General features: G+C 35.8%; 1 protein-coding gene across 1 annotated transcript in view; it reads left to right on the top strand.

The window, feature by feature from the left end:
* Positions 1–24,461, top strand: part of PCDH11X (protocadherin 11 X-linked) — a 480,483-nt gene that overhangs the window by 331,218 nt on the left and 124,804 nt on the right. The window contains exon 5 of the mRNA XM_068696555.1: positions 19,499–19,697. Within this exon, the coding sequence (XP_068552656.1) occupies positions 19,499–19,697 (199 nt within the window). The remainder of the gene's footprint in view (positions 1–19,498; positions 19,698–24,461) is intronic.

Here is a 24,461-nt window from a genome sequence, read left to right as displayed (position 1 = left end):
ATGCTGTACTAAGGTTAAATTATCCATTTAAGCACTGTCTGAAATGAGTTGTCCTTTGTTCACTATGCTCATATTTGAGTCATACTGTATAATAAATAATGAATGAAACAGAAAGGTTGCAGTTCAGTCACAAATTATTATTTGCAGAATTACTGCCGACCTCTCATTAGCACTTACAAGTGTCAGACCAGCTGTTGAAGTATTAAGGAGATTGCATAATGAAGATTCTTTTATTAAGATATATGACTGGCCAATAGACTGGTCATTTCATTGACTTCAGAACTGGATCAGACTATGAGCAACCTTTACGTAACTGAGGAATGAAAAGGAGAAGCTAACTACCTTGATCAACTTTGAATTTAGTAGTTTTGGATTTGCCTACTCTTTGAAAGAGGACCAAGTGTATTAAGAGGTAGCTCATTCTTCATTCAAGCTTTCCTTTTTTTGAAGAAAAGATGATTTGCTGTTTGTTTTGAAAGCAGGATTTTGAATAATAGTTCAATAAGCTGTTCCACAATTAAGTATTACATTTTCTTTACCTATAGTAAGGCATTCACATAAGTACACACAATCTGTTCCCCAGTTTAGTGGTTTTGACAGACAAATTATATAGGTATCTTGAAAGTATAAACAACATGGACAAATACAATGTCTAAAATACATTTTATTCAAAGGCATGCACCATACTGTTACTAGATATCACCAAATCAGGGAAGATGAATGTCACTTTGAACCTGACAGTGAAAAAGTGGAAGCTATTTATAGGTATAAATTAAGGGCTGTTGTGCAACATGCCCCTCCACCCCCCTTCTATTTTGTCATATGTTTTCGTACCATAAGTCATCTAACTTGTAAGATATAAATATGTACACATTGTTTAGAAATGACATATTTTTTCTTTCTGAATGAAATCATTCTTGGCATGCAGTCACCTTTCTTCACACCTTCCTTCTCCTGGGAGAGGTAGAGGAATATGCTTGTTTTTGGAGTAGCAACTTAAAAATATCTCCAGGTGTAAATCCAGGGTTTATAAACAAAGGAACCCGAGGTCTGCTATGTGTCACACACTAGGGGCATTCTACCCTCCTGATGTACTACTGGAGCTCCAGCCTTCTAGTTGCTGTTTTATGATAACAGAGCTTCAGCATCTTAGCATTTTTATTGTGTATGGAAGAATCAATCTTCCTTGAAAAATACCCAGAGGTGAGTGAGTGTGCTTATGTGGCAAATAGTGCTATATATGCTAGATTATAGCCATAATTCCAGGATTGAAAGATATTGTGTGATCTGTCTTTAGAGTTTCACTGGATTTACATACGAGTAAAGTACTAATGGCACAGTTATGCAGTGGCTTTGTGTTCAACTGTCAACGGCTGGGAACCTGCTTCAGAGACATGAGCATGAGTAGTGACCTAAAGAGTGACAAGCTTTCAATTTTCTTTCATGACAGAGTATTGTACAAATATAGCAAAGTAGATTTAATGTATTTAAGCAAATGTTTATTTGCTTATTTGTTTTTAATTCACTTAAATGAAATTAAGTAAAGCCAAGGTGAACCATTCTTTAAACTGGATTTTTAGGATTTCTTCTGTTTCTGAGTTTTGCTTCAATTTCATGAAGAAGTTCAGTATTGTTGTTCATTTGTTTTTGGATCTTTTAGGGTCAGACAATTCAATTTTTCCTGAATTTGCATTCTGGTGAACTTAAATTTAACCAACCAACCCCCACCCTAAGCAAACAAACAAAACAAAACAAACAAAAGAAAACCAGATGTCCAATGCTTCATTTTCATGGATGGGAAAACAGCCATTGATTGTTTTACTCAAGTTTTAAGCTATTCTAGCTGGGATAACAGAGATCACTACACTTAAAATTAAACTTTTTTATAATTGTGCCTTCTGCCTCTGGGGATCTCTCAGTGGGAAACATTGTCAGACATTGACAAGACACTGACTGCTTCAGTTTTCCATTTCCAAAGTTAATTGTCTGCTCTTCCCTCACCACTATGAATTGATCAGTTTTTCATTTTTATTTTATCTGCAAATGTACACTTACAGGACTGGTGGACAGTAAGGCAGCATTTGATAGATGTCTGTGCTAGGTTTCTGAGCTGCAAAACAGACTCACTAGACATAAGTCTACCTTATGTTTGCTTGTCAAGCAACAAGTATCACAAGCATTTTAGTTAGAACTCTAATTCAATGGCATCCCTTTGTTTGAACAAAACCATAGCAGTGGGGAAAGTGCATGCTTTTCCTGTCTGGATGGCACGGCCTTTAGCCCTTGTGAAAAGTGCAGTCTGGAAGCAATAGTCATTCATCATTAAAAGCACAATTTGACATTTTTTAGTTTTATTATTTTTAATGAGCCTTACGATAGTTAAAGCAAAATAACTCACACAAACCACCTTTCACCTGGTAAGAGATCCTTTTGAAACAGAAAAAGAGAAACATATTTGCACATTTGCATTAAGGTACAAGGTTTCTTCCAACTGTGATCGAAAATATGACTAAAATCAATTTGTTTTTCAGTCACTGAAACCATCAGGAAAATAAGACTAATTTTTTCTCACAGGAATTATCAAGTTTCTTCAAGTTTAGAAGTCAAATTACATACCATAATATAATAATTTGAGTGAACAAAACAGTAAAAAGCTGAGGACGTTGATATCATCAGCTGTCTAGAAATTAGCTGGATCTACTCTGGCTTCTGTTTGGAATTAGGCATGATGTGGTTCAATATTTTTAGAAATTAGACCAGTTTAAGCAAACTGTAATCAAAATTTAAAAAGACAGAATTGCTACTGTTTTTTGTTGGGGGGGAAGGGGAGGAGGGACATGGGGCAAAGTTTATTTTTGTTTTTTAAAGGTTTTGTACAGGCTGAAGATTTGGTTAATCTGTTTGCTGCTTGTGGCAAGATGGAAAAGAATACAGTTTAAATTAGAAATGCTGATGTGACAGCTAATGTTTTTCAGGAGCCTGTTGAGTAAATCATGCCTAGCAGTATGACTGTACTGCAGCTTTGTATATGCACTGGGGGGGTGAGTTACTTCTTGGCCACCATACTTTAACCTGGGAATTAGCAAGGACTCCTGGCTGGCCTGTTGCTGTGGGAAGGGGGTGCATATGATTGTAGTCACAGGTTTTAAAAAAGTTGGTGTTGAAAATGAAGCAGAACGTATAGTACCTATGCAATAATTCAGCCCAAGCATATAGTCTCTTATGGGAAATTTTCTATTACTATTTTCAGTGTTGCTATTTTTTTAACACTTCAGTTAGTTATTTGAGTGTATTTGCATCTGGAGCTGTAGCAACATGTTTGTAAGAGATGTAAGCTCTGACAAAATCAAATCTTTACAGAGGAATGTATAAATGTGTTGGTTTGTGATGTAATGCCTTTTGGCATCCTGAAATATGATTATGATTTGCATTGATTTGCCTGTATTTTTGTTTGATTACTTCTAGGCTTTTATTAGAAATGTGGTCATTCCTATTTGTTCCTCCATAGGGCTTTTACATAAATGTGCAACTTATGCAAGCCACTCAGTTCTTCAGTAGTCTCCTGCTGAATCCAGCTCCACTCCCATGTGGCTTTGGAGCCTGAAAAATTAAATAAAACAATGTAGTAGTGGGCCTGGATCTGAGCAGTTCTGATATTCTGTCTGAGTTTCTGAAATGAGTAACTGAAATATTTCAGCGTTCATTTAATATGTCTTTCATGAAACTTCTGTGCTAACACTTCTGAAGAAGGTTTCTAGTGCTCTTCTATTGCAGGTCTTTGACTAAGGAGTATTATAGAAAAATATTATGATCATTTTCCATAGAATGTTGTTTCTTCCGATAGTCTGGTACAAATTTGACAATATTGAATAGCAATATTGATGTAGGAAAATCATGGAATATTTGTCTACTAATGTCTCCTTTGTGAAGGGAAATTTGCCATTTAAAATAATATTTACTTTTCCTCTGAGGATGTCTGGTTTTGTCAATGACAGCATGTTGGGACTCAAGATTCAGCACTCTTGTGTATCTTTGAACTGATCAGTATGACCATGTGTTAGTTTATCAATCTGGACTTTATTAGGGCTTTATAACTTTATTTATCAGTTACTTCACTCAATAAGTTTCATCAGTGGGAGGGAGACAGATATTGGGGGAGATTTGGATAAACTCTGCTAGATGTAGATGTTTCTGTCTAGGGTGTGATGGTACTACCTAGAAACATTTAAAGAGTCTGAGTGAGCAGATTGTAAGATTAAACTCAGAAAAGAATACCCAGGCTTCTAACTGAAATTCTTTATTATATTGTGGAGCTGGTGAGATGACATATGCGACAGAGTTCAGTCCATGTTCTCAGAGCTGCCTGCAATGCTCCGGTGGTTCTCCTGGAATAAGTGGCACGTGCTGGCAGGAGCACTACTGGTGCATACATCTTCAGAACAAAAGATATTTCTGAAGCCATATTCTTAAGTGATATCATATAATTATAATGACTCAAATTTAAGCCTCATGAACCTGTAGAGCTTTTAAGTGGGAACTTTGCTTGTCAAGGCACTCCTTTCTTAGCTCTGAGTTTCTTGTCTCTAATTGGAAGATTTCCATTAATGAACTGGTCTTTTATTCACAGATGGAATATTTGGAAGAATCTATCTTCTGCAATCACCAGTTTTCCAGTCTTGTTAGAGCAGATAAGATCATTATTGTTCTCTCACTTGTTCGCAGAGGTTTAGTGTTAGGAGGTATTACTAATGGCATTTTTTTTTTTAATCTGTATGGCTCCCTTGAAATACCTGTGAATACCAGTGAATACCTGTTGGCATTGGCCAAACTAGGCAGAAAACTGTTTTACTGAATATCTTTCTTTTGGCTTTGTGGTGTATGTTCTGGCTTTGATATGTTTTTAAGTGATGCTTTATGTGTGTGTGTTTATGGGCATTATTCTGATAAAATGCACATTCATAATTCCCTGTTTGGGGCAGACTGTGGTAGCATATTGGAATGTTTTACAACAGGTAAATACGTTTTATATATACACTTTGAGAAAGGAAAGTTTTTTCTCTGTGGAGGTATAGTAGATGGAAAATATAAAATGTGATTATATCTTGCATAACAGTGTCCCTTCTGTCCAGGACTCCTGATTTCATTTCTCGATTTTACCACTGACTTAGCTTTAACCTTCAATCACAAGAGTCAAGTGGGCATAGCTGTTTGTGCTTTGGTTTGTTGATTTGTAAACTGTTTTAATAACTATCTTTTGTATTCTGTTATTCTGAAACTGAATTCATCTTTCTAAAGCCCATTGGAATAAAGAACGATATATATGTGCAAAGTACTATTACACTATAGGCTGTTTTTCAAATTTCTAACATCCATTGTCAGTCTGTGGCAGTTATTGTATATTTGTATCACTGAGAAAAGGAGATTTACTGAAATGCAAAACCCATGGGATGCAAAAATACTTAATGTCTACCTAGGAAGTGTAAGAGTGCATCACTGATAAGGAACTTTGCAAAGTTATGCTGATACAGCGATGTGCTTGTGGAGTGACAAGCAAATTATTGATTGGAGCTAGAAAGTAATCTTCCTGTAGTTGTTGTTTGTCTTCTCTTTCTACTGTGAGTCCCTAGGGACTCAGTGGGGAATTAGACTAGTCTGTACCAAGAGTGGATTTATAGTCTTTAACTGTGGAAAAAATCGGGTTTATCTTTTGAGGCAAGGTTGTAAACAATTATAGAAAGTGAATTTGTTGGCTGGGTTTATAGTCAGCCAACATAAGGGCATATAACAAGAGAGGAAATGATTGTCTCCCAGTTTAGGGAAATTACTTGCACAGTTGCTTGATCTCTTTCATCAGAGTCTCTTAGCAGTAGTCATTATTTCTGTTATGAAACAAATGAACATATCATTCATGGCCTGAGTCTCAAAGGCAATTCTGGAGATGTAGTTGAGAGGGATCTCGATCACTTCTGTTTCAACATTCATGATAGCATTTACTATCTTTCCACCCTCCTACATGAACACCGACTGAAATCTATGCTTGATTTTGATTGTGTTATATTGAGATATGGTGGTACACTTCTCTTGTAAATATATCCCTGTATGTGTTTCAGCCACCTATGTTAACACAGCCCAAACCTTTAGAACTTGTGGTAAGGGTGTGAATAAGTTGGTTTTGCTTCAGGCTGCTGCTTCATTTCTGATTTCCTGGTAAACTACTTTGAAACCCAAGCAGTGCTGCCAAACTTCTTTCAATCAATGAGCCTGCCTCGACCTTCTAAATTTATTCCACTTAATCTTAGACAAGCATTGCTTTTATGGGGAAGGGGTTGTTGGCTTTTGTAAGAAATTATTTTTTTTTTGTTTTGATATACTAGAATGAAATCAAAGTTACTTTAATTTGTATTCTATACAAAGGTCTGAATCCACTTTTCTGGAAGTGAAGCTTCATCTCCTGCAGCTTTAATTTCCCCCTTGCAAATATCATGTTTTTCTATTTTCTTTATTATGTATTTTGAAATGTTTAAAGGTATTACACATTCCAGATATTATTTCTGCTGTGGAATTGACTACAGCATCAATTCTGCAGCCATTCCTTCCCTCCCCATCACCCCCTCCTGTAATACAGCTTCTTTATTAAGGTATTTTTAAGCAGTGTGAGCAATTAGCTTTTACAGTAGCCACAGATATTTTTGATTCCTCAACACCATATGAAATTAAAAGAAGACAGCAGAATTCACCCATTAAAGGCCTTGATTTCTGACTACTAATAAAAACACATTTCAAAGTCTGTTGCAAGGGCAGTTGTTTAACAGTAAGCATTTACCTTCCTCTTATTTTCCATCAAGTACCAATATGATTTAAAATAAAGTGGGATTTATTTTAAAGTGACAATTAGTTGCTGGTGTAATGAAGGGTCCTGGAAGTGTTTAATTAGGCAACAACAAAAAGCACAAAATGAGCAAAGCTGATTCTGTAGATAAGTGATGATCATACTGAGAAAAATCAAAGTAGAGAAGCCTTTTGCTGCTAATAGTTTAAGTGCCTTGCACACCCACTGCCTGCACTGAGTACAATAAAATGTTCTATCGCACGTTCTCTCCATCATACCCAATATATGATCCATACTCCTGCAATAATAGCAGAGATAATTAATTCTGGCTTAAGTATTTAGAAAGTTATTAAGTGCTGTAATTACAGGCTTTCCAAATAGCAGTACAGAAAAGCAGGAAGCTATTCTCTACACTCCCCACCCCACCCCCCCAATATCTGAGTGTGCTGAAAAACTTCAATTCAGTAACATAAGGAAAAAAACCCTGCAGGAGTGCATCTTAATGTAGTGTTAATTGCATGAAGGAAGAATATAGCTCAGGAACACAGAGGGTGCATTTGGTAGAGGACAAATAATCCAAAATACAAGTTTGATGAATTCCCTTTGTCTCTGTGCTGTGGTTGTTGCAGCACTTTTGTTTATATTGATCTGAATGGCATGGAAATTTTATTTCATCTGTCATTTACATTCATTTTACCTCGTGCAATTGCCTCTGCCAGCTTACATGCTTGTTTTCTGATGAATCTATTAATAAGATTTCTAGTACATCAAAAGAATTTCTTTTGTGCAAAGATAGAATATAATGCACCTAAAGTGTAAGAGGTCTCCTAGCTTCAATTTTACCTACTAAAAGTTATTAATGAGTTCTGTGAAGTACAGGAAAAATCAAAAGGAGAATGCTAATTGCATGCTATAGATTTTGTTCCATTGCTTACTCATTTAGTTGGTGACTTGCAGAATAGGATATTTACACAGTAGCTTTCTTCTGATTGCAATGTGCCACCTGAATTGACAAAAAAGACCAAATGTCAAATTAATTAAAAACAGTATGTGAAGGAACATAACTAGTACTGCAAGTTTGTATTTAAACATTTTGCCTGGAAAATGTGTGAAATGCATTTTTGTTTTGTGCAAAGCATAGACACGCTGTATGCCAATGAAAATAAGAAAACAGTGAGAAATATCTTTAAGAGTAGAATTAATTTGAATTCTTTATTCAGGCAAATTTGTGCATAATGATGGTTCCAGGGTGAGCAAACAGGGTAGTTGCCATGTTATTCAGGAGTGTAACTGATAGAGGAGTGAAAGTCTGTTTGCATGTATGTCAAGAGTGTGCGTGGAAGAAGACAACCATGCCCATCAGGTCCACCTGTTGCCCACATGGCTTTTATACCAGCTGTTTTGGCATTAATGCCATTCTCTCCAAGCCCTTTTTTCCTGCTGTTTTCCTTCAAAGGTCCTCTCTTGTTCTCAGCAGTCTCACTTCTTTCTCCTGACTAAGAAGAATATAGAATAGAACCAAACCATTGCATCTGTTTTCAGATGGCTGCATGTTACAACGGAATTCTGCACCACTGTGCTTTTCTGTGTCACCTAGAGCAAGCAGTTACCTTTCTTGATCATCTCTGTGTGAGAGTTGTGAAAGTATTGTGGATTTATTGGTTGCATGTTTATTGGGGCTTGTATGGTGAATATTTTCACAGAATTGCAGAATCACAGAATGGTTAAGATTGGAAGGGACCTCTGGAGGTCATCTGGTCCAGCCCCAGTGCTCAAGAAAGGATACCTAGAACAGACTGCCCAGGCTTTTGTAGATCTCCAAGGAGGGAGAAGTCTTGGTTGCATCTTTGGGCAACCTGTTCGAATGCTCCGTCATCAATATAGCAAACTGTTTTCTGATATTTAGACAGAATTTCCAGTGTTCCAGTTTGTGCCTGTTGCCCCTAGTACTGACACTGAACACTACAGTAAGAAGCCTGGCTCCATCTTCTTTGCAGCCACTCTTCAGGTATTTATACACACGGATAAGATCTCCCCTGAGCCTCCTCCAGGCTGAAGGGTCCCAGCTCTCTCAGCCTCCCCACATAGCAGAGGTGCTCCAGGCCTCCACTGGACTCTCTCCAGTGTGCCCAAGTCTCTCTTGTGCTGGGGGGCCCAGAGCTGGACATAGAACTCCAGGTGCAGCCTCACCAGTGGTGAGTAGAACATTTAATTACCTCTGATTATTTATCTCTGATTATTTACCTCTGATTTAACCGAACCTTACATGAAATTTGAATAATTCTGCAGGAAAGATGGTTGAAGTATTAATCTTTTGTCTATCACATGAGGAAACAGAAGTAGCCACTGCATCTCCTTAAGGAGTTGCACATGGCATTTGTTGTGCCCTTGTGTTCTTCTCCCCCAGCTTCTTTCACTTTTCAGCTCTTTGAGTCACTTCTACTTGGGCATCTTTGCACAGGTGTGGGGTCTCTGACCCAGGATTATGTGATTTACTAGTATGCAGTGATGTTATTTTTGGTATTATACAGTGAATGACTGGTACGAACTTGTTCTTAGCAAAACAGCAGTATGTTCAGTGCTTGCACAGACCTTGGTGGTCTGTGCAAAGTGGCGGCTAGTAGGCCTGCAAGGAAGGCCTGGCCTTTGTGCTCACTGGAGCTGCCCGATCCTCCCTTCTGTGCATTTCTCTATCTCTTCTCCTTGGTGTTTGATATATATATATACATTTTTTTTTCCATTAATGTATTTCTCAGGACTCCTTGAGTTACTTCTGTCTTGCTCTCTACTTATTTTGCATGGCTTTAGTTCATGTTTTCTCACTCAGGTCAGTAACGTCATTTTTCAGTAAAGCAACCCAAGGTCTCAGGTCTGCACATTATCAAACAAGGCCCTTGGTGACAGACATCTAAACCTCAAAAATCCAAGCCTTGAGTTACAGCTGCCTTTCACAGCTGCACGCTTGTTGTGGTTTCACATCACAAGCCTCATGTTTGAAGTCAGGGTTGGTGTTGAGTGGGGGCAGCTGCAGGTGTGGCAGCTGTGCCGCAGGCAGGTCGCGTGTGCTCGAGCTGCACACGGCCGCTTGCAGCTTGCTGTGGAAGGAAATGGCTTTCCTCAGGCTTCAGCCAAAGGCTAGCTGTTCTCCTCACTGAGAACTTCATTATTTCTTTATGCAAATTAGCATATGCTTCATTGTATATTTTGCTCTGTGAAGAAAAATGAGTAAGTAATCTTAATAGTCACACGGAATGACTGCACTGAATATAGAAATAAATTAGGAGGATTAAGGAACAAGGGAAGGCTAATGGTTCTATATTTTGCTTTACTGAAATCACACAAGTGGTGAATTCTGAAAGACAGTTATATATTCTGATTATCTGAAAGGACAATTGCAGAGATATAGCTCTGTAGGAGGGAAGGATAGTGTCAATGATACAATACAGCACTTAAATTCATAACATTTTTCTCATTTACAAATACATATTTCAGACATCCATTTAAGAATGTTAGTAGAAGGTAGCTAAGGTAGTCATTTTGAATATTTCATGTATTGGATTCTAAACAATTTAAAAACTTACTAATTACCAACCTGTCGGTATAAGCCATGAAAATGATGATGAAAATGGGAGATTTCTTTTATCAATTAAAACACAATGCTTTTTGTTAAAACAGTTTGGAAATTAAAATAGATATTTCATATATTTGAAATAACTAAGTATTTTAACAGTGTTCACTGTGGCATGTATCCCATAGCACCTTTCCTATTTACAATAACAATACTGAAACTAAGCAATGCTTACATGTCAAAAATTCCTTTATGTCAGCATATAGAACAACTTCTCCTAGGAGTAAAACTTTTACCTTGTAATTAGAAAGGTAATTTCAGGATACATGTTCTGATCCTGAAACCATTCCTGGATTTTTCTCAGTGGTATCTCTTCTGGTTAAAGTTTTCTCAATCCAAGACAGATTATCCTGGACCACTGGACTTCAGCAAATGTGATGCTGATAAAAGTTGCCTAAAATTGCTAGAATTTTACTTTGTACAAAACAAATACATCATGAGCTACATCATTGCTTATGAATTTTGGCCTGCAGATTTTCTTTATATTCTCTTGCCTCTTCTTAAACATTTCACCCAAAGATGGCCTAATTATAATTGCCATGAGAAAGTACTTTAGATAGGTTACCTTAGATTTCAAACACCCTGTACATTTAAAATTAAGAATAAGTAGTCTAGGTGGCTAAAGGTTGTTTGCTGACGGACAAAATGTTAGGCTTCACAAGCAAATATGGATACAGAGGGAAGAAGAAAGAATTCTTTCACTTCTCTCTGAGGGACTCTTTAGTTTCCTGAGAGCCCATTTTGAGTGAAAGGGTTACTTTCTGGCTATTCTGTGTGATTCTCCAGAAACAGCAAGATGTGTTCGATTTGACAGCTACATAAAAAAAAAATCATGGATGGAAATTGAATCAGGTTCTTGAGATTTCTTCCAGGTCTCTATAGCTCTAATTACCTCATTGTGCTTGAACTTAACGGCTTAGCCTTGACTGGCATGATGCAAAAGTAGGAGGTGGAGGTTGGTGAGTAATTCACTGGAACAACATTTATTATTCCATAAATCTAAACCTACAATAAATAAATAAATAAATATTTATCTGAGGCACAACCAAAATGTATAAATTAATAGAATTAAATTAGAGCTAGAGTGTTAGGTATATTTATTAAAATATAAAATCTGTGCTGTTTTAGTGTTAACACAAAAAAAAGATACTAGGTAAGCAGTACTGTTGGATATAAAATTAATATTCACAATTGTAATAACATCTGATCAGTATTCTGCTAAAAAAGATCTGTGTTGCTGGGTTAGCACACAGAAGTAATGTCAAATGTTACCCAAATATTTCTATATTATTATTTATTATGTTATCATTACTAATATGGCTTTGCCTATCAGAAATCAAGCATTCAGGGTAATAACTTCAAAGGTAATAACCTGGAAAGAGAAGAATACACTAAAAAAAAAAATCAGAATCGAGACTTTCCTATTTCTCAGCCTTAGCAACAGCACAGCTTTAGTGCAACTTTTGTGTGTAATTTTTATTTAATCACATGTCAAATTGAAGACTTACATGAATTAAACTTCAAAAAGCATGCTTTCAGCTTTCATTTTGACATCTAGTTAGCATACAATAACTGCCTTTCAAAAGCAAAATAAAATGTTTGACAAGCTTTAAATGTTATTTTCAGTTTTATTTGCTCTTTTATTTCAGCTCTTTGTTGTTATGTTGGGAAGTGCAAAAAATCAATTCAATTATTAAATGTTACTGGAAATTGTTGTATTAGAAACACTCTGGTACAAGGGGGATGAGATTCTGAAAATAACTATCCACTGAGGTTCTCAGGCAAAAGTTTGTGAAGTTCCAGGTTTTTAATGTTGTTTGTTTGTTTGTTTGTTTTTGGTTATTTGTTTGTTTTGTTTTGGTTTTGTTTGTTTGTTTGTTTGTTTTCAGCAATGATTCATCTAATAAGTTTGTTTAATAGCCTCCGTGCTGCAAAAGGAAGATGGAAGCATCAGTGCAGCTTCTAGTTACTGCAGTGAAAAATGGCATTCATAAAAATTTACTCCTGAAATCAATAGCTAATAGATAAAATATATGAAAATTTTTCTTTGTATCGGTTAGGTAAAATTTCACATGCCTGCAAGAAATGCTTATGGGGTGTATAGGTATGATTTTTAAAAGGCATCCTGTGTTGTTAAAAGACAGTCTTGCAAGATTTCTTCTCATCAGCCAACTATGTGTGTGAGGGAACCCAGTTGCAAGTAATTTCCATTTGAGCAGGAAAATGGGTACCTTATGTTCCACTATTTTGCAACAGGAAGTAATTCTTTCATTTAAAAACTACAAATCTGAATAGGGTAGTCATCCAAATTTAACTTGTGTTTGTCTGGGCAGTCAACCAAGCTTTCATTTGCCTTATCAAAATTAATAGATTATGCCTCTTGCATCTAAATAAATTAATAAAGTGAAAGGAGTTATTTCAATCAGTAATGAGTGAAAGCATAAAACTATTTACATGTCTCATATTACTCTGGAACAGTCAGAATGTTAATCACAGTGATGAAAGGTAAAAGTATTTATCAAAGCTTTCTGTTCTTTTGAAAGAAGCCAGATGATGTATTTTCCATTAGTAATTAGTGAGGATGTAAGATACCCATTATTAAATCAGGAGGACTAGATAAAATTATAACAAGAATGTCAAAAGGAGCTCTCTGAATCACACAGGTTTATACTGGGTTTCTGAAGTTTTAGGTATCTGAAATGTAATGTTTTGCCAGTATTTAAAAACAAATATGGTAAACCAGGAGAACAGAAAGTCTGTTTGACTTGACAAACATATTGAATATCAGAAGCTGAAAAGGATGCAATTGATAGTAGAACAGTAGCTGATACAGTTGCACATGTTAAATAAAAAAGGGGGTTGGTTCAACAAGCTTGATCTGTATGAAATGACAATTAAGGCTGATAGTATTGGCAATAATTGGGGGGGTTGCTTTTTCTTGTGAGATGGGGAAAATGCTGACTTTAATGTCCACAAAGCTTGAACCTGAATTTATAATAATCAAATCAGCAGGATACTGCCACTTTGATGAGCACTGCCTCTCCCCTTCTCCCAAAGACAAGCCCTTCATTGTGCTCTTTTCAAAAAACAGTTCTGTGCAGGACTATTGCAGGCCATAGTGAAGAAATGTTTAAAGCAAGCTAAATCTTAAAAGGTGGTTACAATAGTGGTTTTATTATTAGTGAAGTGTTTCTAGCTGTGTGTAATATTGGTGACCAAAAATGTTCAGCATCTTTATATATACTCCAAAAGAAAATACAGGTTAGTGTTGGCAAAAATTTAGAAGCTATTCTCATTGGAGTGTTAAATGATAATGGGCTCCATTCTGTCTATCTATTTATCTATGCATCTATCTCTATACAGAATATGTATGTGCTTATATATATATGTGCTTATACATATATATATATATATATATATATATATGGAATTAGGCTTAAACTGTTATCCAGTATCAATAATACTGTAATTTAGCCTCTCTGTAATGTTTGTCTACATGTAATTGTTAGTATCATGCTGACCAAGGCTTCATCTAGCCTGTGTCCAGCAGTGGCCACAAATGTACCCAGGGAAGGCTACAAACACGGCAAGAATATGAGACATCTCCCAGTGCTCCCAGGCACAAACTGATTTCAAGGCAGGCTGTTATCATGGTCTGCTCAGAGTAAACCCCGGGGGATCTTTCCCCCTGAACCATGCAAACTTTTTCATCCACAACACCTTACGGCAATGAATTCTGTAAATGTTATACTTCCAGCTTGCTGGAATGACTCCAAGATTGTGATGTTCTACAGTGAGCTTGGAAAGCTCCCGAGTTTTGGTCTATGCACTTGGCTTTTGGGGCATGATTTGCAAGAGATTTTGTAGAGTAGAAAATTCTCTAATAAACTAAGAAAAATGTAGGATCCCTTGGTTGAACAAGGACATAAAACGCCCAAGAATTTTTATTATTTTACATGGATTTAATACTATCACTTAAAAACAAAACAAACAAACAAAAAAACTCAGTTCATAAACAACTTTAGAGTGAAGATCTGATTTGTTGTTCATCATTTTTTGCTCTAATACAGATAATTAAGTTTCAAGAATGTGAAACTGAACTGTATTTTATGTGGAAAAGAGTCCTTCAGATCTTCAAAGGACTGATTTACTTTTTTTTTTTTTTTTTTTAATAATGCTTTTTAAAGAAAAAAACACTGTGAGTGCCATATCTTTTAAGTTGTGACTTGTACCTTAAAAGGAGTACTCTCTTGAAGTGATACCTTGCTTCAATGTTCTGTGCTGCAAATCAGTATGTGAAATGCAGACTTGGAAAACAATTGATAGAAACTGTTTGGACTGTACTAGCTATATTGCACACTATTAAATTTAGAGAATGAAGAGAATTTCAGCAGAAAATTTGTTTTCCATTGGGCTTGGGGTTAGATCCTTTTAAGCTGCTGAGAATTTCACACTGTATATCTCTGTTGAAACACATGGAACAAAAGATTGTAGTTATGGAACGAAAGGTGATATAAAAAAAAGTCCATAAAGATTAGAGTTGGAAGTTATACTTTGGGGATTGTATTTAAGAATAGAATTAACACTTGTCATAGCTGAAGATAGCTATTGTTAAATTATTTAAGGTATTTATTTCATACTTTCCTAGCATTTGAAAGACGTAAGCAACTAAGAAAATAGATTTTAAAGTTAAAAAATATTTTGAATACTTCTATGTTCACTGTCTGCATAGTAGTGAAGAAACATACTGAAGTAGTCCTTTTGTTTTATTTTCATGCTATTTTAGAGCATTTCCTAACTACGGTCTGTTTTAAATCAGAATTATCTTCTAAATAATATAATTAATTCAATATAAATTAAACACTATTTTTTTCTTTGTGATCTCCTTTTAAAAAGATATTAATTTGCTTCAGTAAATGAAGATAATAAGGTTAATAGTTTAATGTTCTTCAGTTTATGTCTGCTGCATTTTCTATTACCTTTTTTCAGTTTTTGATTATAAATTGGCTAACCCCTGGTGTATAATTCTAGAAATCATCCCTTCAGTGTATCCAAAGCTATTTACTTAGGCTCATCTTTTATTATTCCCTCTGCCACAGCCTAATTATTGTAATGAAAGATTGAACACAGAATAGTTTGGGGCTTTGATCAGTCTTCATATAAATTTCAATAATGGGAGTAAAAGGTTTGAGGTCTTCTGAGATAATTTGATCCCTCCAGACACAATGCTTTTACAAAATGCATTTCTTTTTTGGATACCATATGAGACCTCTGACAGAATTTGTGGCTGGGTTCATGACATCTCTGGAAGCAAAATTCTCTTCAGAACAATAAAAAATAATTTAATACTGCTGAAAATATCAGAGCAAATGTATAATACTGGACACTTTTCCTTAAATTCTCCCCTCTTTTTTACCTATCAGTCTCACCGTCTGTATTAGAAGTTCCTACCTACATCAGCATTTTTGAAATGCACTAAGAATACATAAAAGTTTTGCTTTCATTTTTCTCTTTTCAGGAAAAAAATATACTGTCATTCAAATAAATAAAACAAACCATAATCCATGTTATTCTATTACTATCAGTGTTAACTCTTTTTGGAGATAAACAGAAAAGCAGCTGGAGTCTAAGGATAATTTGTAATCTTATAAATTGAAATTTTAATGCCTCAAGGAGGAAATTTAAAAAATAAATGTGACAGAAGATAAGTCACAGCTTTTGGGAAAGTGTTATTAGAATGACTTGTTCCAGATCATTGTCTGATGTCTACATGAATTTAGAAAAAGGTAACACTGCTATGTAGAGAAAGAGATGTGTTTTTGTTGTTGTGTTTTTGTTTTTTGACAGTACTCTGTCATCAGTGTTATCAGGTATGACCTATCCAGGGTCGCTACCAAAATAAAAATCAAGAGCCTTTAGCTGATTCCAGTTTATTTAAAATCATGTGTTTTTCTTCTTTCCTACTAATAACACCTCAATTTATGTAACTAAGTGTTTAGAATTTTATGGTTAGTTTGGGGGATACTTTTTGAGATTTAAAACTTTGGAGGGGGCATGGATTTTGTTTTTCTTCTTCTTTTCTTCTCACTAGGCAGTTAATAAAATAACCATTACTTTCTTGTCTCCTTTACTTCAGCTGCTAAGACTTTTTGCTGTATTTTGACTACAAACCACAAACAGAAATATTCACATGTATAAACTCAGTGAATCCTCATTGTACATAATAGTAATAATTGCATTCCCAGACTATTGCAAAAACTAATATCGGTATCTAAATCTAACACTTGGGCTGATAACATTTTAGGAATATTTTATTCTTAACATTCAGTGGTAGCTTGGAAATGAGAAGATACACACTAGCATGAGTACCAAATAGCAACGTGCAATGCATGACAGCACAATGCAATGTAAAACTCACAAAATGTGCATAGTTTTTACAGACAGATTATGCAGCAAAAGTTGATTTCTCATAGGTATTGTGAGTATCAGACTCATTTAAGACAAAAGCAATAGTATATTCAGTTCCTACACACAGTATCTGTACGTCTGTGCAAGCCAGGTATGGTTTTGTATGCAGGGAGTAAATCAGAAATACTGCAGGAATATTTTTGCTGGACCAACTCCACTAAACTTCAGTTTTCAGATTTTCAGGTAACAGTAGACTGAGACTGCTGTTATAAATAAGGCTCTGAGAGGCAATTGCCAGTTAAGAAGTAGAACTGGATAAATCATATTGGTTGTTTCTGTGGATCCATCTGTCTTTCTAGACCATTCTGAGACACTGCAAGTATCTCCACCCATCTGAGGTGAGAGAAGGATCATATAGGTGGCAGGATGAGTAAGAATACTGTCCCAAGCAGCTCTTCACAGAGCTCTGCTATGGCTGTGGGATCAGCTGCAGACAACTAGCTATAGGGTTTAATAATAAGATTCTTCTGGTGATACCAAAACTGGGGGTGGTGGTATGCTACTTAGCTCTGAACTGTTCACTGTCTGCAATTTTTTTTATATATTTTTTTTCCCAGTGGATTTCCCTAAGGCTGCTCCTGCAATTCCAGGATGGATATCCTTGTCCCTTTCCATCCTGTGTGATGAGGGATAATTGTGTACTCGCTTTTCTAGAGCACTTCAGCTTATTCCTTGGCTTGATCTGTACAATTTTTTCTTAGATTACTGCCAAATAAGAGAGAATATAACAATTTGGTAAATGTACAGAGCTGATTCAGAAAGCAGGACTGGAACACATATTATACTTAAAGATCAACAGAAGAAATCATCTGGAAAAAAACAGAATACCAGAAAGAACAAATGCAAAGTGCTGCACTCAGGCTGCAGTAATCAATGGCATACACCAGAAAGGGTGGCCCCCAAATGATCATTGGAAAAGGACCTTGTAGTGGTTGGTAAGGAAAACATTCCTTGAAGAAGACGAAGCAGTAGTAGAACCTGTAGGGGATGTGAAATGATCCTTCAGCTCTATTCCAGGCTTTGAAGATCTCAGCTGAAACTCTGTAACAAGTTTTGAGTAGTGCACAGAGAAGCATATGAGAGCATGTGTGCAGGGAAGAACACTAAGAAATACCAGAAGACAGAAGACAGACAGAAATAGTAAGGTCTGCTTATTCTGAAATAGAGTAAAGTGGAAATACCAGAAAGATAACCAGACCATGATGGATGGGACTGTAGCAGTGATTTATTTTGTAACAAGAGTCAGGTTAGACATTAAAAGAAAACCTATCCATTAGTAATGGTGAAGCACTAGAACATACTTTCTGGAAAAGCAGTGAATTTCCTACTGGTAGGTTTTAAGAACAATTTTGACTCACATCTGTCAGGAATTACATAGGTAAAGTTGATCTTGCCATTTTCTTGGCTGTGCCACACTATGCAGCAGCTGTCTTTGGTCATACGTAATGTCACAGTGGAAGAAATTTTGAAAAATAGATGAACTTCGTTCACTTTTTAGCAAACCCTTCATACAATGGATGGCATTCATCTATAGTGACCAAATCTGACAACATCTGCTGTACTATAAACACAGTATATATAATACACGTATACATAGGTAAGCATTTTTTTTCTGCATAATTGCACGGCTCTCCACCATTACTAATCCCAGCAATTCTGGAACTGGACAGTTTTGCATAGCCTTTCAAATGAAATTTTGAATATTAAGTACATTTCAAATTGTCTTTTTTCTTTTTTTTTTTTAACATTTGTGTCCCATGTTTTCCAAGACACAACTAGATCTGCTTTTTTCTTTGTTCCTATATATAAAAATGCTATGACAGATTTACCTTTCAGTAATAATGAAAATGTTGTCCTGTACCTGATGCATTGGGTCCTTTATTCACCTGACCCTTTCTTCAAGCCAATAGCCATACTGTGGCAGCTTTCCTTCGTCTGTTTCCCAGAGCTTCCAGTCTTTTACTGTTAAGACATAGATCTGTGTTATAATGGAAATCAAAGGGATTGTAATGAAATGTCTGAAGCAGAGAAGTGGAATCTACTTTCAATTCATTAGTTGAATGGATGTGCAAAACCTATTAAAATTGTTTTCAATGCATAAGGCATGTTATTGTTTGTTCCTTCTCTGACTTGGAAGAATACAACAATATTAGAAGTGTGTCACATTTTCTAGGCCCCAAAGTGTGGAGCAGCTTTTAATAGGAAAGAAAATATCTTTTGAAAACTATAAAACTGAGCAGTGAAATAAATTGAGCCTCAAAAAATGATTGAAATCTCCAAGTCAATATACAAAAGGTGTCCAAAGACTTGTGAAGTCTGACAAAATCTCTTTAGTTTGAGGTGTCTTTCATTTTGCATCAGGTCTTACATTTTTAAAAAGTAGAAAAAAGCAATGCTGTCAGGTGAAGCAGGTTTGAAAGCAGGCTGCTTGTTCATGAAAGCCTGAAATTGTGCACAACTGTAGATAATGTGTCTTCAGCAGATAACTGAAATAATACATTTCCTAAATTGGTTGCATTAAGCAATTACTGATACTGTAGTAGAAACCATATAATTTTCTTCCTTCCTTGTAGCCTCAGCGCCGTGTCACGTTTCACCTACCAGATGGCTCCCAGGAAAGCTGCAGTGACAGTGGGCTTGGAGACCACGAACCCGCCAGCGGTGCCAGTACATCGCACCCTCTGCCCCTTGGCTTTCCCCAGGAGGAGTACTATGAGCAAGCATCACCCAACAGCCGGACAGAAGGAGATGGCAACTCAGACCCCGAGTCCAGTAAGTGACGAACTCTGGTTGTGTTGGTTGTTAAAAAGAAGCCCCTTTCTGACATTTAATGATTTAAGGCAGTGATTATAATTGAATGTTGATTTTAACGTGGCCAAAAAAGCCGTGCATTTCTAAAAATGCAGAGTAAGTATGTCCATTGGGAATGAAACAGTCTTGAGCTGTAAAGAGCTTATGGATTACCTGGTATTTTTATAGATCTGAAGTGCTGTATGTATGGGAGCTTTCTGATGAGGTTAACACTATTGCCATTGCAATCATACATGCTGCTCCTAGGGAGTTTATGCTTTCTTATATGTTTCTGTATCCAACATTAAAGTGCGCACTAGTGTGTTTAACACAAAGAACTTCAGGATGACACCACAGTCTTTAGAAATAAAGGTTTATTGATTTGTCTTTTGAGAGCAACTGTGATATGTAGTAATTATCTCAAGAAAGTATGTCATACGACTTAATTCAGTGGTTATCACTGGCTTTTTATGACATTGAAAACATGCAAATCAAGGTGAGCTCAGGACCATGCTAGAACTATAGATACTAGTTTTGCTTTCTCTGCCTTGACATGATAGCCACTTAGAAACTCCACTGTACAGGCAACTGTTAATTATCCAGGGGCTCTTTATCTGGATTAAATTGAACTGTGCCATTGATAAAAAGACACCTGAATGTGTGGAAACCTCTAAGGCCTTGTTAGAGGCCTAATAAGTGATTTGGAAATACATCTGTTCTGTGCAAAAGTTGGCCCAAAAGGTGTATTTCAGCTGCTTTATTATATCATGAAGAATGAATTAGTAAGTCCAATGCAGTTGGAATAGCTCTGTGAAAAGGTAGTTACATCTCTGCACTGGCAAATACAGCATCCAGCAGAGAGCATTAGCTTTGACTCAGAGCTGCCTCTAATAAATTCAGCTTGGCTTTTGGAAACCACGCTGCTGTCTTTGCCTTGTACTGCTTGAGACTAGAGTCTGAGGGCCTTGTGTGCAAAGATGAGGTCCTCTCTCTGTTTTTCTTTTAGGTCTTGAACTATTAACTGGGGATCCTCGGTTTTAAACTTTTAAAACTTTGTAAAGTTAACTGGTTCCTGAAGTAATTCCAGATTATTTTTTTTTCTGAGTTGATAGACAGCTGGCAAGAAGCAGCAGAAGTTTTGCATATTCTGTTGAAAATGTAACTTGTTTGGTTCTCTGTGTGTTCATATATTTGAGGCTGTAATATACCCTTAAGAATATTTTAGACAGTCCAGCTGAATTTTTCATAGAATGAGATTTTAAGGGGCTACATATATACCCCAAAAGAAAGCACATATCATGTATACATTGTATGTGCTGCTTTCTCATGCATACACATGATCTGAATTTGCTTTCCAGCTCCATCCTTCTTTTGTTCTTTGTAACTCTTTTTTATGCTTTACTGAAGTGAGCAGGTTGTACATAAACTTAACATTTGGCTCCTCTTGTACACTGGGCATGGTGCGTGGGAATTGTTAGAACAGGCATGTGAATGTTGTCTTGCTATTTAAAGAGGTTTTGGACTTCCAGTGCTTTTTGAACTCATTTTTTGCAATTGTAGGAGAAATATTATTCATGACTCTTCTAAAATGTTGGCCTAAAACCAACATAGCTTTGACATCTGAATCTCATTGACACATATCACTGTGCAGGCACCTGATGTCTTTTCAAGTGTGAAATTTGAAGAAAGTTTAATCACCTGTCTAATTACCTGACAGCTCAGTTTTGAACTCAAAATCACAGTTTAATTAGCATTTACATTTTGTGGAGATTCTTTGCCCTTCTAACTTGTTTCTTTTTGAAACAATTTAATTGACACAATATAGCATGATGCTACAGTATTAAAAGTGTAGTTTGCAGTTCTTTTTAGCATTTTATGCTTATATTAATGGCAACATCTAGAGGCAGAAAAACATGTAGATATAAATAGATATCTGTCATGTGCTTTTATACATCTAAGTAAAATAGAAAAGGAAGACCTGCGGCATATTTATGTTCAGTGTACTGCTAAAAATTAACTTTTACTAGGTAAAAGCAACCAAAATATTTTCTTTGCCGATTTATGAAAGTGTTCAGACTGAGGTTCATTTCACTCATCTGTGCATGTGTGGCAAATTTAGTCAACAGTGAAATAGTGGAGACCATTGTGAACTGATAGTTTCCACTACAAACATGCTGTTAGGGTTCTTTTTTGTTTGTTTGTTTCTTTTTAAAAACATGCTAAGGGAATTACATGAAGCTGCAATATGGAACGTTCAGGCTGGATGTCAGGAAAATGTTCTTCATTGAAAGGGTTCTGGAAAAGGCTCCCCTGGGTCATGGCACCAAGACTGCTGTTGTTCAAGAAGCTTTTGGACAATGCTTTTGGACAATGCTCTCTAATTTTGGGGTGGTCCTTTGTGGAGCCAGAAGGCTTCAGGACTTGATGATCCTTGTGGGTCCCTTCTAACTTGGGATATTCTATGATTCTAAATCTAGTTTCGAATGGCTTAATCTATTTGAAGTACTTCTATTCTTGTTTCATGGACCAAAATGTTTTTAATGTAAACAGAGAGTGTGAAAAGAATATACAGTCAGATAATATGAGTAAATACCTCAATTCATACAGCAGAATAACCGTAGCCTTCATTCTGTCTTAAGATCTCTTGTATCTAACCTATCTTAATATGAAACCTGTCTAAAATGTTAAGCCTGATTAACCATCCGATGGTAATTTAGTTCAACTTTGCCAACCAAAAACAGATACAGTTAGGATGAAACAATTTCCATAATGTCCAGAAAATATTGGGACATTAAGTGGTTTATGAATGCAGATTACGGATGCCACCTCACACAGGAATATATTCAGAGGTGTTTTCTCCCTCTTATTTTTCCTCAATATAGTTCTTTGGTTTTATTTGTTTCTCTACTATTGGAAATGATTTTATTTACTATCCATTTACTAGCAATAGCAAAGCATTTATTAAAAAGCACTTAAAAGATCTTGTATTGGAATAAAATAAATTAAAAAAAAGCAAGCTGGGAACTATTGGTGAGAGGAAGCCTTACAAATTCATATCCAAAACAGGACTGAAGCAACAGGGTAAGAATTGTTCTAATTGTGTAATTGTTCTTTACATGATCTAAGTATAAAGGGGTTAAAAAACTATGAGCAGTTTCAAAGTACAGCTTTAAAATTAATTGTCTGTACTAATAAAAATTAGAAAAAGACTATTTAAAATGATTTGTCTTCTCTTAATTTTGTAGCCTCCTCCTCAAAGCATACTGAAGTAATGGCATTATAGTGGGTGCTTCCTAAGGAAAAGATGCCAATAAAAACTAATAGTAATATAGAAATGCACATAGGTTTGTAGAGAACATTGTCCTTAAGTAACAGCATAGTGTATGGTGTTAAAATATTCTGTTAATAAACTGCTGAAACTAATAAGGATGCTTCAATAACTCCCTGTGCCTGTGATTTTGACCATTCCACCTTTTCCCCCCTGTGTTTGAATACAAAACACACTACAACTGTAGGCAAAATTTAGAAAATTCTCTTTAGCTAGACTTCTCCAGCAAACTCTCTCTCAATGGTGCCCACTTAGTGGGAGTGATATTGACAGAAATTTTTGAAGGAAAAGGTACATATTAATTGCAATTCTTGGTTAATGGATAAATGTGTAACATTTTAATGACAAAATTTCAAACTTCTCATATTTTTAAAGCCTTATCGAAACAATCTGGCTATTTTTTTCTTCTAAAAATGCTCTAGATGCTCAACCATTCTGTGATTCTGTAAAAAATAAAAAAAGTCTTTGTTTTTTTTTTCCTACCTTGAAGCCTCAGCACTGTGTCACATTTCACCTACAAGATGAAAAAATCTAAAAACTATTTTTTCTACTTTCATTTGGAGAATGTAAAACACCCAGCTCAGCTAATAAACTGGACAGAATAAGAGGAATATATGATAGCAGTTTACAGAGAAAAAAGAAAAAAAAAAAAGAGAGAGTTGTTTATAGAAAATAATATGCAATTACATAATTGTAATTGTAAGCAAAGAGAAAGTATAAACAAAACTAGTTGAAAATTAAAGGGCTAGTTAATGAGATTACAGGCTTTTGAATAGGACAAAATCGGTATATTAAGGACAGGGGGCATAAGGATACTGAACGTGAATTGAGATTATACAAAAAAGGGACTAATAATTTAAGAAAGTTGTATTCAAAATCGTAAGAGGAAGAGCTAAGGAGAGGATGGTTAAAAGGCAAACTGATGTGCACTTTAACATAATGGTCACTTCAAGCTGGTCTTGCCAAACGTGTTTGATTTCTTGTTTGTATAACCCACTTGCACCTTTGCTTGTGGTAGCATAAGCATTTGTATAGCTATTCGGTGAACTGAATAGAATAATCACTCTGAGTTCAACTTGATCTTGGGCCAGAAAAAAAGTTATATTTAAGAAGTTCAGTCCCCCAGTCCTACATGTGGACATGCAAGTAAGCGAATGAGCAGCTAGGGCAAATCTTGTGATCACTTCAAGTGATTATTGGACTTCAAGAGAATTAGTCTTAAGAATTATCCATTAATCTATGGTTATTTAGCCAAGTAAGAAGGAGGTTTGCAGCAAAGATGACATCTGTTGATTATTAAAGGTAACATAAATTTATTCCCCCAAAATAAAAGAACATCTTCACCTTGCTTTAATTTTTGAAAAGGAGGATGATGTTGGGAGCAAAGACAGGCTGATGAAGAATTATGGTAATGGAAA

The sequence above is a fragment of the Anas acuta genome, chromosome 13 (assembly GCF_963932015.1).
Source record: "Anas acuta chromosome 13, bAnaAcu1.1, whole genome shotgun sequence".
NCBI classification, from domain to species: domain Eukaryota; kingdom Metazoa; phylum Chordata; class Aves; order Anseriformes; family Anatidae; genus Anas; species Anas acuta.
The sequence above is the reverse complement of the archived record's forward strand: the minus strand, read 5'-3'. Positions and strand labels throughout refer to the sequence as shown.